At 40.8% G+C, this 16,325-nt stretch overlaps 1 protein-coding gene across 1 annotated transcript; it reads right to left on the bottom strand.

The window, feature by feature from the left end:
- Positions 1 to 741: 741 nt before the first annotated feature.
- On the bottom strand, positions 742 to 10,964 carry LOC133015693 (uncharacterized). The gene is made up of 12 exons (XM_061082958.1): positions 10,786 to 10,964; positions 10,511 to 10,657; positions 10,215 to 10,369; positions 9,955 to 10,091; positions 9,771 to 9,864; positions 9,555 to 9,666; positions 9,244 to 9,464; positions 8,878 to 9,046; positions 8,411 to 8,538; positions 7,994 to 8,123; positions 1,808 to 1,942; positions 742 to 857 (listed from the first exon to the last, which is right to left on the bottom strand). Exons 1-12 carry the CDS (start codon positions 10,874 to 10,876, stop codon positions 742 to 744), a joined length of 1,635 nt encoding a protein of 544 aa, XP_060938941.1. The 5' UTR covers positions 10,877 to 10,964.
- Positions 10,965 to 16,325: the final 5,361 nt, after the last annotated feature.

Raw genomic sequence — 16,325 nt, 5'->3', positions numbered from 1 at the left:
GCAAACACACCTGTTTGTATTTTTCTATTTATTTTCATCAGTTCTCTCCTCCTGTTGCCATCAAACTAAACTTCTTAATATCATTCTATCTTTATGACACCCGCACACGCACGCACACACACACAAACACACACACACACACAAACACACACCTACTCACTGTGGGCACGTACATGAAAGAAGTCGTAAAAATACTGTTCACCGATGTATAAATGCATACACACATGAGAACATACTAACACACACGATCCCTGATGACCTTGGCCTCCCACACACAGCTCTTCATCCACAGATATGATGAGCAGCACTGTCAATATGAAACCATACCAAAGCTCCAGTGCCTCCATTTATAAGGTAAAGAAGATCATCATATCTCCATGAGGGATTTTACAGGCAGCTGGCAGTGACATGTTAAAACAAAAACATTCCTGCTCACCCTATCTTAACTTCATGTACCCTGACACTGGTGTGTGCATGATCGATGCATCTGGAATATTGATGCAGCCTTTCAGAATCTTTCAGATAAAACCCTGTGGAGCAGTAAAACATCAGCCTCTACACACACTAGGCCTGTATATGCCTACAAAAGAGAAGAGGATAAAATAGACCAATGGATGAATGCATCTTCGTAATCAAAGAGCGATGGCATGCCCTCATCCCAACTCCCTCCCTTCCCACCCTAAACCTGTATGTATCCACCCAGAAGAGAGCGCGAGTCAAAAATGGAAAGTCCAGGGGTGTTTATTGTCTAATCAAGGAGGTGGCACGAGGAGGAGATGAGGAACTGGAGAGCGAGTGATTCGCTCCCAGAGTCCCTTCAGAGAGGAGGGAATGCGAGATGACCGACAGGTTGAATCCTGGAGGAAAACGAGGAGAAGCACTGTGAGTAGGCCTGTCGCGATATGCAATAAATCAATTAATTGCGCGATAAATTAAAATGAGCGATAATTTTTTGCCGGCTGCAATAAATTCAGGGATTAAAGCTTTCCGTCGCTATGACGGATTTCCGTCAACTCCGCTCGCATAAGGCTAAAAATGAGATCGATGCAGATCCCATCCGGCAGTCGGCCGCGGCTGCCGGTGGACAGACTCTTGTCTCCGCGCTGCCCGCGCCCCGCGTGCGTTAGGGCTCCCGTGCAGGTGTGGGAGGATCTCCTCGCGAGCCCTCTCCCAAGCGCTGGCTTGCCCCCGCCGGGCGCATTTCCTCCGTGGTGCGCCGCGACGGCTCCGGGTCGGCTTGCAAAGGCTCGGGGCGGGAGGAACGGAGACCACGGCGAGAAAGGTTTCACAAAAGCGTTCGGGGGGACGAAGTCGGGCGGAAGCCTGCCTGCGACAGCCCCAGCCGCGGAGACACGGGGGTCTCCGAGCGGTCTGACACAGGGGTCTCACGAGTCAGAGTGTGGCTGTTTTGTATTTATTTTTATTTATTTAAGTATAGTGTAAACTTTTGTTAACAGTTCATATATTATTCATAGTTTTAAGTTAAAAAGTTTTTGTATTTATTTATATTTATAATCTACTTTAAAGAGTTCATATATTTGGCAATAAAAAAAGTCTTTCTTAAATGTCTTCCAGATGTCCAGTTACAGTGTTCTTTAAAAAGAAAAGTTTATTGATCTTCGAAAGGGTGTACTTGCATTATTATGCCATTATCATTATATAAGTTGAAAATGGTGTCAAAACGGCAATATTATCGCTTATCGCAATAATTTCTGGGGCAATTAATCGCACAGAAAAATGTGTTATCGTGACAGGCCTAACTGTGAGTACAAGGTATATCAACACAGGAGAATAACTCTGCCTTTACCAAGCAGAGCGTCTGAAACTATCACTGTCGTGAAGAGGACGAACCGGCGATGACTGGGAGCACGACCAGGGTTGATTTCTAGCAGGTGCCGCGGTGAGCCGTCCGCCGAGTCAACAGAGGGAGAATGGCACTCACCTGCAGAGGGGAGAACACACAAGGGAAGGAGTAAAACACTGGAGGGGGGGCACAGAGGAGCTGTGATAAGAACACAATTCACACATCCTGAGTTTAAAGTGTTTTAGATACAGCCTGATATTAATTTAGTAAATTGGGGTCACAGGAGGATTTTGGACAAATTGCCAAACTTGTCCCAAAATGACTAAACTGTTGCTATGCTACACAAGTAGACAGACACCCATCCATCATGTTCCATCTCATCTGTTCACATATAAACCAAAATCATCTTGTGACACAGATTGTAGCCATCAGAAAAAAATACATATTTTACTGTAGGACAAAATAAATAAATAAAAAAAAAAAAACACCAGAAAAATAAAATGGTCAGCAGAACGATTCTTTCTGAATGTTGATCAGTATGTGTGCTTAGAACTTATCCCTCTTGGACAGCATGGCGCAACATTCAAACACACACACATGTGCACACACACAGACACACAAACACTTGTCTGTACTTGTAACATTTACACTAATTCTAAAGTAAACAATGACGTTGAAATCAAACAAACAACCTTTTGGACGTGTGTCAGAAGGACTGGCCAAAATCTCTTCACTCCAGTCTAAACCTCAAAGTAGTTTGATTAATCATACAAGTGCAGACACAAACACAAACATACACGGACACACACACACACAACCAAACCCTGATTGCAGATTAGATGGTTCGGGTGATCTAATAGAGAGCAACAACACAGATGTCAGAGCAGCTGATCCTTCTCAACGTGGCCATCGCCACTGTCTGTGTGCACGCATTCATGCTTGTGTACATGTTTGTCTGAGTGCACATGCGTATGTGTGGTCATAGAAAAGTAAGCTATAGGCATGTTTGAATTTCTGCTACGTTGCATAAAGTGGTTTAAAACTGTTGTACATGGGGTTGAAAGACAAGGATACAAGTAATAAATCAAGAAAGTCAGTGGTTAAACAAATCAGAAGAAGAAAATGACAGAAATAAACAAATAATTTGCAGTAATTTTATGCCAACATTGCTGTTAAGTTGTTGGTAATGCGTTGTGTTTGTGAGTTACCTGCAGCAGGTAAGGTAAACCGCAAAAATGTTAGCGAGACAAACTCAGCCCTGCCGACAACATTTGAGGTCGGGAAGTTCGGTCTGGAGTCGCTCCGTTGGGGAGAAACTATGCTCGAACAAAAGCTGTTCGGAGCAATCAAATTGTCAGGGCGGGCTTTATACGATGATGGACAGATGATCAACAGTAACGTAATCAACCACGTCACCAAAGAGCGCTTGGGTTGAATTCGTTTTCAACAAACATGCCTGCCCCTGGAGAGCTGAGATGTGTAGATGCTGCCATTGAATCTGTTTTAGAAGACATCGACAGCGCATTCATTTTGAAAGAGGAACAGAGAAACGCGATCAAGGCATTTGTAGATTGAAAAAGATGTTTTTGCCGTCCTTCCTAGGGGATTCGGAAAAAGTTTAATTTATCAGCTGGCCCCGATGGTCGCAAAGAAGATGGGACACAATGAAAACCCAGTGGTCAATGTGGTTTCTCCTTTGATCACACTCATGGAGGACCAAGTGAAAGAGGCGACCGAAATGGGCATCACGGCGATGCAACTCGGCATGCACGACGAGGTGGACATAACCAGCGCTCGTTGCCTACCATACGTCACATACTGCGTTGCTCTGATTGGTTGTAGGTCTATCCAATTGAGCAAAGAGGCATTTTTTTTCCTGGTTCGGTTGAAACACGCCCCATAATCACAGCCCAATAGAGCAGTATCAGACTCATATTCTGACTAGAATTATGAGTATGACAACGTCAGGCTACAAAAATGTTGTATAATGGTTTAAAACTACATTTATGTAAATTCAGGGACAAGGGCTAAGGCCAAAATGAACTAAACACAGGGAGGCAGTGGTTAAGATGGAAAACACCTTAGACCACTTCTGGTCAAAATAAAATCACTTCAGACAGCGAACCATCAAAATGGATCATACAGACAGAAATATCCAGTGGTGAATAACGCGCTTGTACAAAATGCCACAACATGTTTGTTTTGATAGTCACATGCTCGCCACATTTTAAGGGAGGAAACACATTAACAACTGCAGTAGAAGATTACAACTCATCCACCACAACAGGTGGCCACAGCTTACACATGGGGACAGACATGAAGTGCGGCATCGGGTTGAAAATCTTTTGGAAATGTTACGATGAATGCTGTGAGATAGTTGTTTTATTTATTATGAAAAGTGTGTAAATAAAAGATTATTTGTGAACAGTAACCTTGGTTGCAAACATCGTTTGTGCAGGGTCCTAAAAAATCTAAAATTTAATCATCTCAATTTAGGGCCTTTTTTTGCCCTTGTTGAGGGTTAAAGACAGAGGATATCACACATTGTTAAGCCCTATGAGACTAATTGTAATTTGTGAAAAAGGGCTATACAAATAAAAGTTAATTGATTGATTGCAAATCAAATAGGTGTTTAATTAAAGGTGAAACAATGCAAGTTTGTAGCTACTTCCAGGGATCAGTGTGTAACAGTGTCACCACCCAGGTGCACAGTAAAATTACAAGAGTAAAATTTACTCAAATTGAAGAAATTTTTACTCTATTTTGGATAACATTTGGTCCCTCTCTAAAAAGAGTTAAGTTAACTCTTTCGATAGAGTTGTTTAATCGGAGTAATTTCTCTTCAATTTAGAGTGAAAATTCTACTCTTTAATAGTATAATTCACTCTATATAGAGACAATTTCAATTGACTCTCACTCTATTTTTACTCCTACTAGAGGAACTACAAATTTGCTCCACAAAAATTTACTCCCTTAAAAAGAGTTAACATTCCCTAATTTTGAGTAATTGTTTCTCTGTAAGGAGTCCATTTTAGAAATTGCACAATTCAATATTAAGCTCGTACAATCGTTAAAAATGACAAAAGATCAATTATTCCACATGTTCTTTTATTTGGCACCAAATATTTGCTCTCAATCGAAAATTCTCATTCCATTTGTGCACATGCACACTGTTGACATTAGAGCTGCAACGATTAATCGACAAATCGATTATTAATCGCTTATTAAAATAATCGCCAACTATTTTGATAATCGATTAATCGTTTCGAGTAATTTTTTAATAACAAATGTCCAAATTCTCTGATTTCAGCTTCTCAAATGTGAATATTTTCTGGTTTCTTTAATCCTATTATGACAGTCAACTGAAATATCTGTGTCTTTTGGACATAACAATACATTTGAGGACGTCAACATGGGCTTTGGAAAATGTATCAACATTTTCTGACATTTTACGGACCAAAACACTAATCGATTAGTAATCGATGAATCGAGAAAATAATCGACAGATTAATCGATTATCAAGATAATCGTTAGTTGCAGCCCTAGTTGACATCATTCTAAACAAAAAGCATTACATGAAAAAATAAGGGATTATAAACAAATCTGAATCAAGACCACATGACATTAGAATATCAAAAGACTTGTGGTGCAAAAGGTCTTTAAATTCCAAAACAATGGGTGCTTCTGCGGTGTGCATAACCTTGAAAGCATGGACATGTTCCTCTAAATAAAGAGTTTTCATAGCAGTCGTTACAAAAAGAACACACTCATCTCTTACAACAATATTCTGGATTACATGAAACACAGGCATCTCATTCTCCACTCTTATGCAAACAGCCAGCCCAGGCCGATACAAATTCCCAAAACTCTTTATCCATTTTACATTGTAGATCTTTGTCCAAACGGGAACATTGAGCTTAACAGCGATCTCTGTGTAGGATTCTAGTCTATTCAAGGGGACCATTTTGCCAGGGCCTAATTTCAATTCATTTGGATTAAATGTTTGCCACAAATATGCCACATGACATTGGTGTTTTTTGGCCAATGTTTTTGTAATGTTTTTAAAACTTTTTATTTGTCTTTTGAAGTAATTGTGTTTTCCTTCGTAGCGCATGCACCAGCTATGTATCAAAGGGCCAAGTTTCTGCATCGACGTTGGGTAGTGGATTAAGAAATGATGTTTGGGCAGTAATTTCTTGTGGGGATATAAACACTTGAATAGACTGTGGTGTTCAGAAATCAGATGCTTCAAATATATAGTTATGCCACTCGATATGGCTGGAGACAAAACTATGCTGACTATTTGAAGCAGTAAAATGAATAGATACCAGTTTTGGTCACTTGAACAAACAAGATCCCCGAATATGATCGGGAGGTGGCGCAGCAAACACCAGCTTTGTGTCGCATTAAGGCTTAAGTCATTAGAACCCTCAACTAGATTAACACCTGGAGGTTTGTTGCACTGTTCCAAGCGACCATAATTGAAACTCTGAATTCGTCTGTGTATTTCTGCCGGTGTTGTGTAATTGTTACCCAAGTGTTGCAGAAGGAGCTTCATCTCAAATTGGGCAACCCCTTCAAATATGTCGTGCATGATATCAACTGAAAAATTTGTCGCCGTATGAAAATATTGCAAGGAATTTAAAAGGCACGACTTTTTCACGCCCATAACATAAGGAAGATGAGGGTTACTCTTGATAACTTCACAATGTTCTGCGTGAAGTTCTTTGGTTCGAAGTGAGATCTTACTGCTATCTTCACTGAACTCCGTTTGAAAATCTTCCTTCTCCAGTAGGCAAAAACGACAACAATAACGAGCACTGAACGATTCTACAAAACCAAATAAAGAATGGATACCAAGGTTGTCTCCTGTAACTTGAATGATGGTTCCGTAAACAGCATGATCAAAATGGGGAATCTGAACTCCTTCAGTTTCAAGACGAGATATATCCTTGACCAGTGGCTCAAGGATCTTATCAAATCCATAAGTTTTGATGTCTTGTGCGTGAAATAACGAAACCAAATGGATGCCAAGTAAATTTGAGTTATATTTTGGAGAAATATTTCTCAACGTAAAATAGATGGCTCCTAACTTGTGTATTCCACGCTTGGACCCAAGGGGGTTTGAACACTCAAACTCATCAAAAAAGAGCTGGATCTGAAACGCATGCTTTTGCTTCAAGAAAAGGGGATGACTTTTAAAGAATTCTCCATCCTGTATATCGTAGAGAAACGTTTCTTTCTTTTCCCAATCTCTACTTAAAAAGTCATTGATATTGGGATGCTTACAAATGAACCGCAACGTCTCAAGAATGGGAATATATGTAAACTTATCTCGGACAACAACTTGAGAAAATGACCAAGTTGTCGTATTACGTCTGGTAGCAAACCTTGTCCCAAGGACATATTCGACTGGATCAATTTTCCCCCATTGCTCAGAAAAGTACTGCATTCTCTTGCTTTCAGCGTTAAATGCCAAGAATGGATTTTCAATTTTTTGGAATGACTGATCAATTTGAGATTCCACAACACTTTTCATTGGTTCCTGTAAAGATAAACCGTTTTTCACTGACACTAGAGTTTCGTTTTGTATGTCATCAATAACCTCACCAACAGAGTTGACAACATTATTAATGGTGGTCTCTGCTACCCCAGCAACTTTCAGTTCTGCAACAATTGTCGCACAACTTTTCACTATATTTTTTTGAAGGAGTTCAGATTCACAAGCTACATTTTCATGTGGTAAAAGGTCTACATCCCCAACGGAAACGGCACTGGCTGAAGATGAACTTTCATTAACACTTGAACTGTCACGCAAAGAACACCTAGTGAGATGCTTTCGTAATCCAGAAAAACTATTATATACATGTGCACAACCCCTTTGAGCACATTTTAACCTGAGAGTTTTTCCGGGACAAAGACCATGAACCAACTTAAAGTGCTTAATCAAGGCATTGACATTGGCATGACATCTTGCACAAATGAAGCAGATCATAGGAGTTTACTTCAGCATCCTGGCCCTCAACTCTGCAACTCTAGGATTTACCTTGGTGTTTTCCACATCTATGTCATAGACAGTGGTTTGCAGAAAGGTGTACACATTGGTCAATTCCTGACAGTATCTTGTGCCAAAGACGAAATGTGCTTTGAAAAGTTCATCAACACAAGCCAGTGCAGTTGAGATCTTACAGGGTAGAGCATGTTTGTCGATCACGATGTAGTAAGACTCGATCATGCTCTTCTTGGCACCAACAGCAAGTAGGTATGGCTGGAGACTCCCAGAGATGTTGTCTAGGTGTCCTTGGATGCTGGTCCCAATCTGTGGTTGAATAAGGAGGCATGGTCATTTATTATGTTTTGGATTCTTACAAAGTTACAATAAGAGTAAAAAGAAGAGGGCACACTAAGCATAACACTTATTAGCGCATACGCTGTAAAACACTCTGAAGACAACGTCGAAACACGTAAATGCAAATAAGGTCAGTGTTATGCAACGTGTGTGGCCACCTTTTGTTAGTTATTTAAGCGTTACCCAATGGCCCAGCACTATTAGCATAATAAAAGAGGAATTATTTTCCAGCCCTTTGTGTTCCACACAAAGCTCACCTTGATGAATTTTACAAGACTATCGCATGCTTGTCTGGCTGAGATTTTCCCTGGTCTTTTTCGGCCTTGGCTTGAAGGTGGCAGAAGGTGAACCAGCAACAGCATTGATGACATGTCACTGTCCCAGCCTGGGGAAAATATAACAAAAACAGAACAGTTAAGCATTTCATATTGATTCAGATTTAAAGACAGAGCTGCAGACGGATTATCCATAACCAATACAGCCTGCAAAAGGATCGATGACATGAGTTTTGAGTAGGAAACTATAAAAACAACTTTGTGCAGTTCAATTACTGTATTCCCAATGATTTCACATGTGAATGACAGGAGCCACTTCCGTTTCTCAAGGCAACAGGTTGATATGTACATATAACTCCAGTAACTTTGTGAGTGGCAAAATGTGCCTTAATGCACAATAAAATGGTTATCCTCATTCCATCTAGAATAGTCGAAGGAGAAAACATTACCATCATCTACTTCAGTGGCTTCAGCATTTTGGATGAGGTCTTGTACATCTCCAGTCAGTGTAAGTCCACGACACTGAGTAACAACCTTTGCTTGAAAGTTGGTGGTCCACTTCTCCAACATCTTTGCAGAGGTTGCGTCACCAAAAAGACTCCTGAAATCTTGATCAATCTACAAGACATGGCAAAGACATTTAGTGTAAGTCCCACAGTAGATGATCAAAGTAGCTACAGAGATCATTTCTGAAGTCTGATCAGGTTCGGCAGATAGCAAAACATGTAAAAGTAATGTCTGACAAAAGTAACAATAACAAATTACACAAAACGTTACTTTGTAGTTCTTGTTTTTTTAAAAACAGTATTACTCACCAAACCTGGAATGTCCAAGAAACGAGGAAAAACAGATAGGATGTCGGCTGAGTTCTCAGGATCGTGCAGCAACTTCTGACGATAGGCCAGGGTTAGCCTCATTTTCTCCTTCACTACAACTTCATCTGTAGAATGCTTCATCAGGGCAATTGCTTCTTGACACTGCTGTTCGTCCCACTGGATGTCTTCTTTCAATGGATCCCTGTGTGAAGTTGGCCCACCTAAAGGTTTGGGACAACATGCCAGTTTAATACTCAAAAGAAAACCTAGACCAAATAAACGAGTGGTCAAGTTCCAAATTAATCACTGACCTGTTTGAAGTTGTCGTGGCCGTTTCATTCGCCCCTCGGACACCTCTTTCTGCAGAGTTTTGATTCTCCAAGCCAAATACCCACTTCCATCTTCAGCATTATAAAAATGTTCCTTTGAAAATAAGGGGAAACACATGTAAATACAAATATACATTTTCACCCATAAATACGTGACTGATTTGAAACCATTTCACCAGAAAAGCAGGAGTAACTTACATAGCCAAGCTTGCTCCGGGGGTCAGCCAAGTAAGGAAAAAGGCAGATGATTCCTTTGGCGTATTCCTCCTTCAATCTCCTAGGGGGGCTTGTGCTATACACACAAATCAAATTACCATCCTGTCCAAAATACAACTAAGATTCATTTAATATCAGTCTTGTGAGTTTATGAAAAAAAACTTACCCATGCTCATTTGTCAGATGTGCAACTAGTATCTTCACTAGGTCACGTCTTCTGACATCTGACAATGTTTTTGTGCGAGCATACTCATGTGTGATCTTATCACCTCCAGGGCTACTCTTGAGGATGTCCTCAATCATCTTGGGAGAGGTGATTGACAATTGACAGTACACAGAGAACACACAGAGTACACAGATTAACAAGAGCATATATATGGTTGCAACAAAGTTACAAAAAAGACATAAACAATCTATTGATCTTACTCGACCCAGACGGCGATCCTCTTCATGTTTTTTTTCTGAGGGATTTCTGATCACGATTGCTGTGTCATCAGATCCTGATGAAGGCTCACCATCGCCAAGTGTACCAGAACTGAAGGAAGCCTCACCATCCCCAATCGTGCTAGAACTGAAGGAATCTACAAAATAATGTTTCATGGGACACAAAATGTTTACAGCATGAGCTGCACAACTCAGACAAGGTTAAATGTGCACGGTATGTAATTGCGGAGATGTTTAAAAGACTTATATATAGAAGTTAAAAAGTTAAGTTATTTTACCATCAGCACTTGCTGTTGGGATCCCAATTTCTAAGACCCCAATATCCTGTTGTTTTAGAATGTATTCGAATGCCTCATCATCGATTTCGGTCCTGGTTTCATCATAGACTTTAATATCCAGGGTGGGTAGATCAAACTTCTTGGCAACTTTAAGACATTTAAGTCATATTAACACTGACCATACTATAGCCTACATAAGTAGTGGCAACACACAAAAACATGCATTGGTAACAATATTTTATAATAAAGGCTGCATATGCAATGTTTTCTCTTACCACTTTCCAAAAAGACTTCGAATTTAAAAGGTGATGTTAGGAAGAAGTACTTCTTTGTGTCCTTATATTTCACCCTAACAGTTGCCTCCATCCTAAAGGAACAGGAAAAAATAGTGGTTAGTTAGTTGGTTTGATTACTTGTCTTGAACTAATTAATATGAAAAACATATCAACAGTAACAGAGATTTGAGAAACTGCTGTCAGAAGAACGCAGGGGTGTGCACGTTTACAAAAATGTCTAACCGTGTCGTGTACACGGTTAATCGTGACGTCATTGTCCTCGTGCGCCCGCCGTCTTGTAGACGCGCGCGCACACACACACACACACACATACGCGTTCTATCGCCTGTAAACACACAGTTGATATGAACCACGATTGTTTGTATATACTATCTATGGTTTACACATCTCTTATAATAGGGCCATGGCACACACACACATATACACACACACACGTTCGCCCGTCATGTGTTTGCCTTCATTATCGCTCTTCATTAATTCCCTGATTAATTAAGCCTATCGCACATTTCTACATGTCCACGTTTATGCAGGTTGATCAGGTGTTTTAAAGTTCAGGCTACTTACGAGCGTAGTTCATATCAACCGGGTAACTTTAATCTTTAGGTTATCTTTCTTTCATCACTCTTCCATGAGTCGAGCCCCAGCACGGCGCCTCCCTGTGTCAACAGTCAACCAATGTGTACTGGACACAAACCTACAAAAGACGATGTTCCATCTAGTCTACTTACCAAGTTTCCTAAGAGCACAAACGTAAATTGCACTGCATCGGTGTGGCGCACAACCTCTGTTTACTCTTTCCAGAGTTAAGGCCATGTGGTGCTAAATCATGCTAATCATGCTAACGAACCATGAACGGACCTGCTGTGCGGCTGCAGGTGAACGTCCCGTGCGTCCGACATCACCGTCTCCAGAACAGCGGGTTGGCTGTAAAACGACGGAATCCCACCAGGACAGATTAATCCCATCCCGACACCCAGTCCCAGTCCCAGTCCCATGCCGGCGTGGCCCAGCACGGACCTGGCGGATATCAGATGCGCCCCGGCCGGCAGCGAGCCCAGCGCGCTCCTCGGGGCCGCGCTCCTCGGGGCCGCGCTCCAGTATTAAACTGGCATGTTGTCCCAAACCTTTAGGCGCACAACCTCTGTTTACTCTTTCCAGAGTTAAGGCCATGTGGTGCTAAATCATGCTAATCATGCTAACGAACCATTGATACACTACTATGGTAAACAAAATTCTCCGCAGTTGACAAATGTCTGCATTAACCAACAAAAGACAGTGTACTTATCAATTTTCCTAAGAACAAAAACGTGAATTGGTCAAATGACTGGCAAGCTAATGTGATACCTTAGCAGCATCTACTGTAGCAGCTGCATATAGCAATGCCTAGCGTAATTTATATAATATGTTTAAATCGCGCGGCTTCGTTGAGCTTGAATTTGGGATACTACAGATTTTAACTCATCCTCCCTCTGATTTAATTACCCGTGAACTTCCACTTTTAAAAAAGTTGCAACACAGCACGTCTTGCGACTGCCATGGTAATTAAGCCACACATTTGAAAATAACACAAACCAAACATTACATGCATCCTGTACGATGAGAACAAAACAAAACTTATGCGGTAAAAAAGACAGTTGATGTATTACTTACTTTGTTATTTTCCTAGCAGACTTTTCTCCAGACCGGTTGCAGGTGAAATGACCATCGGTGTAAGGCAGGGGTCTCAAACTCAAATTACCTGGGGGCCGCTGGAGGCAGTATCTGGGTGAGGCTGGGCCGCATCAGGTATTCCACAAAAAAAAAACTTTGCTAAAAAAATCCAAACTTCTCTAATGTCATTACTAACAGTTATTTAACTTCAATGGGTTCTTCTGAACATGAATAGAATATTGAAGAACACGAACAGTTCTTGTAAACATGGCTTCTCTTGCCTACTTCTTGCTGCCAGAGACCTGGCAGCGCTTCCTCTCACATAGCTGAGCCACATTTGGCTTGAGGGAGGAAGCAGTTGAGACCCTCAGTATGGCTTGAAGATGATCATCAGTAAGCCTGGACCTGTACCTGGACTTTTTGAAGTTCAAGGTGGAGAAGAGCTTTTCACACAAATATGTGCTCCAAAAAAGGCACATGGTCCGCTTGAACATTCGGGAAAGCTCAAGGAAGCTGGGGTTCAATTCTCACAAAAATTGCCCCAGCTTGTCTTCCTTTCCACTCACCTCCCTGAACTTGGCTTTGAGGTCAGAGTTGCACTGCAGGCCAATGAGCTCCATTTGAAGCACAGGAGGGGCATCTTGCACATCAAAGGAGAAGGGATCCGCAAAATTTTTGTAAAAGTCGCTCTGTGCGTCTTGAAGTCTGCAAATCTAATTCCTCCTGTAGCCTCACATTTTTCTATACATTTTTGTGCTTACTTTGTGCCGGCGTGTTGGCTTGCCTGCGTTCTGGGACTTATTTGAGCAGATCCGGTACCTCTCGTATCGAAAAAAATATGAACATTAAAAAAAGTTTTTTAAGAAATGATTAAAATAAAATATAACAATATAATGTAATCACTAGAAAATTACGGAGCCCCTGTTGACATCGGTGGATGAATTACTAATTTGTGGCCACGCAATAACAAGATAATCTAATAAATTATATATAAAGCTTTCTTAACAACAGCATCACAATTTCATAAAATAATAACAAATGCAGACTTCTAAGATGAACCAAAATAACTAGCACATCGTCATGTACAGTCCATGGCTCGGTGCGTAAATGTCACCACCAGAGGATAAGGGAATTTAAATCATTAAAATTCATCCACACATATCAGGTGTAAATAATAATGTAAAACAGCCCAGACTGTAAAATGTAGATATTAGCTCAATGACGTGTTATAAACTGCTGCGGTTTAGAATAATCTATCTGCGTAAAGAAGCTCCCAAAACCTCACAGCGCAGCGTGTGCGTAAAGGAGCCGTGGTGTCCCTTGAATTTGCCTTCAATTTAACAAATTGTGTGTGTGTGTGTGTGTGTATGTGTGTGTGTTCCGTTCCGCTGGACACAGAAGTCGCCTTTGCTCAAGAAGCCACTTTATTAATCACTGACATAAAGACTGATACCGTCACTGCAGTATAGCCTAAATAAGTCCCACTGCATTGTAAGTGGCATGTGTGTGCTGTTTTAAGCGGCGTTTTATGTGCGTTCCGGGACCTGTGCTGGTCGTACCTGCGCTGTGATATGTACTTAGCGTTCCGGCACCTTGTGATTTATAAATGAAGCACTGGATACATCATGACCTGCGCGAAAGAGGGCAGATAACTATGAATTTCACCCTCCTGCACCGCACATCCAAAGCCACTCTTTTCTCTCCCGGCTCTCTCTCTCACTCACTCTCACACGTACACAAACACACACGAACCCGCCCCCCATGTCACTCACTTACATGCTGCGTTCACTGGTCAGGCACACAGTAGGAAACCAGAACATCATAACATTGTCCCACACAGCAGCTAACAGCGGAGCTGCTACAATGTTTGTGCGGGCCGCACTAACATTAAACTTTCATATTAAGGTGGGGGCCACAAAATATCGTCCCGCGGGCCGCGAGTTTGAGACCCCTGGTGTAAGGTGTAATGGTGGACAAAACGAAACTAAACTGCGTTGCCCTCTGGGAGGAGTCAAAATTATGACTCCGTTATTCTGATCTAACTCTGCGTGTCTCTCAACTCTTTTTTCGTTCTTTCACCTCATATCAGAGCAAAAAATACTATTTTTGAGTAAAATAATTTTAACTCCGGAAATTTTACTCTTGTAATTTTACTGTGTGCCATGCTGAGTTCTCTTATGATGGTATTAGACTCTCGGGATCAAATGTGCTTTATGGTAGATTACTGTGAAAGTCTTAAAAATGCCCTTCAAAAAAGATAAAATCATTTGCACCTCCTCTTGGAAACTGACACTGTTACATTGAGTGTTGGTAGTTTTCTCCGCTGCTCTCTGAAAAACTGAAGTCCAATACACATGATTAGATTGGTATTTTACCACACGTTTCTGTAGAAGTCTGTGTATCGTTTTTTACTTTATTACTTTGTTAATTGTTAATGTGTGGCAGATGCTATTTGCAGCCATAATTATCCATTTACATTCAGGTTTTTCTCCTGCTTCACATCAATTAATCACAAAGTTCCTGCACAAAGGCTTCCTAACACATGATTTGTGTTTTGAAAGGGTCTATTTAAACCCAAACCACTATGTTTTCCTTCACTTCACCAAACTACTTATATGAGTATGCCTGTTGATCACAATCTTGTAATTGGTGCATTTTTTTTTAAATTCTTGATCAAACTATTTGTACAGACAGTAGAGTTAAACTGCAGATGTGTCATGTTTGAGTCATTTTGTGTTTGCGAGGTAAAATTACTCCTTGGTTCACAGTTTTAAAACAGGGACCTGTATCTACAATTAATCCTGTAATCTTTACAGCACAGTTTTATATTCAAGGACACAGCGGTGTTGCTCACTTGTTGCAATAAATAACTTCAAGTGTCAAGTGCTTTAACCAGCATTGGTGTTCATCTGCTGTAACTGAATCCTCAGGAATCATTTCTGGATTTTTAAATCAAACAGAATTGGGGGACCAGTACTTGCTGTATGTCCAGTAATCTGAGCTCTACTGTATAAGCAGTAGGTTCAGTAAAGATGTACAGCGTTTATGTGTGAGTGCTCCCAACTTTATTTTTATGCATGTAGAATGGGCTTGTATGTGTGTGTATGTCTCAGTGTCCTTGGTGCAATTGGACAGAGATTAGATTGATCTGGCCACAGATGATAGCCTGTGATGGCATTATACCCAGGATGTGTGTTTGTGTGTGTGGGTTTGTGCGTGTGTGCATGTGTGTGTTGAGGTGTTCTGGAGGACAATTAAACAGTAAAAAGCGAAAGGAATGGAAATGTGTGTGTGTGTTAAATCAGGTGTAAATACCTCTGCAGCAGTTGACTGGCTGTACCTACAACTCTGAAAATATGTTTATTTGGATGTTATGAAAAAAAAACCAGATTCATTTAGAATAGATTTTATTTTGTTAGCTGAATTGACGTTGAAATATGTCAATATCCCTGCGATCAGTGGCCGATTATAATTTTGATAAGTATATGATTAAATCAGGTGATGAATGATTTTCTGTTTCATTAAAAAGAGAGAGTAAAAGGAACATTCGTACAAAAACCAAATGACAGCGATAGTGAAGGGAAGATTGAATCAGAGGACAAGGTGACAGGGTGTCGAATGGTTAAAGAGAAGGCAGATCGGTACCATTAGGTGGAGAAATGGATATCAAGAGAGATAAGAGAGAGTAAGAGAGAAGTAGAGATGAAAGGGAGAGCGAAAAAGCGATTGAATATGAGGAGAAGATGGACAGGTGTCAAATGGTATTATTGAAGGCAGATAAATATAGATTGATAGATAGATGGATGGATAAATGGATAGACAGGCACAGTTAATGGAGCAGCGAATGAGGGAAGGCTAAAGTAGGAGGA

Source organism: Limanda limanda, chromosome 12 (genome assembly GCF_963576545.1).
Source record: "Limanda limanda chromosome 12, fLimLim1.1, whole genome shotgun sequence".
NCBI classification, from domain to species: domain Eukaryota; kingdom Metazoa; phylum Chordata; class Actinopteri; order Pleuronectiformes; family Pleuronectidae; genus Limanda; species Limanda limanda.
The sequence above is the reverse complement of the archived record's forward strand: the minus strand, read 5'-3'. Positions and strand labels throughout refer to the sequence as shown.

What these genes read in the sequence shown, in the direction of transcription:
- LOC133015693 (XM_061082958.1), bottom strand. Translation starts at nt 10,876, where the DNA reads ATGGAGGCAACTGTTAGGGTGAAATATAAGGACACAAAGAAGTACTTC. An exon ending in CGAAGTCTTTTTGGAAAGTG is followed by an intron (nt 10,658 to 10,785) that starts GTAAGAGAAAAC and finishes AATGTCTTAAAG; the next exon opens with TTGCCAAGAAGTTTGATCTA. An exon ending in TCTTGGACATTCCAGGTTTG is followed by an intron (nt 9,047 to 9,243) that starts GTGAGTAATACT and finishes CATGTCTTGTAG; the next exon opens with ATTGATCAAGATTTCAGGAG.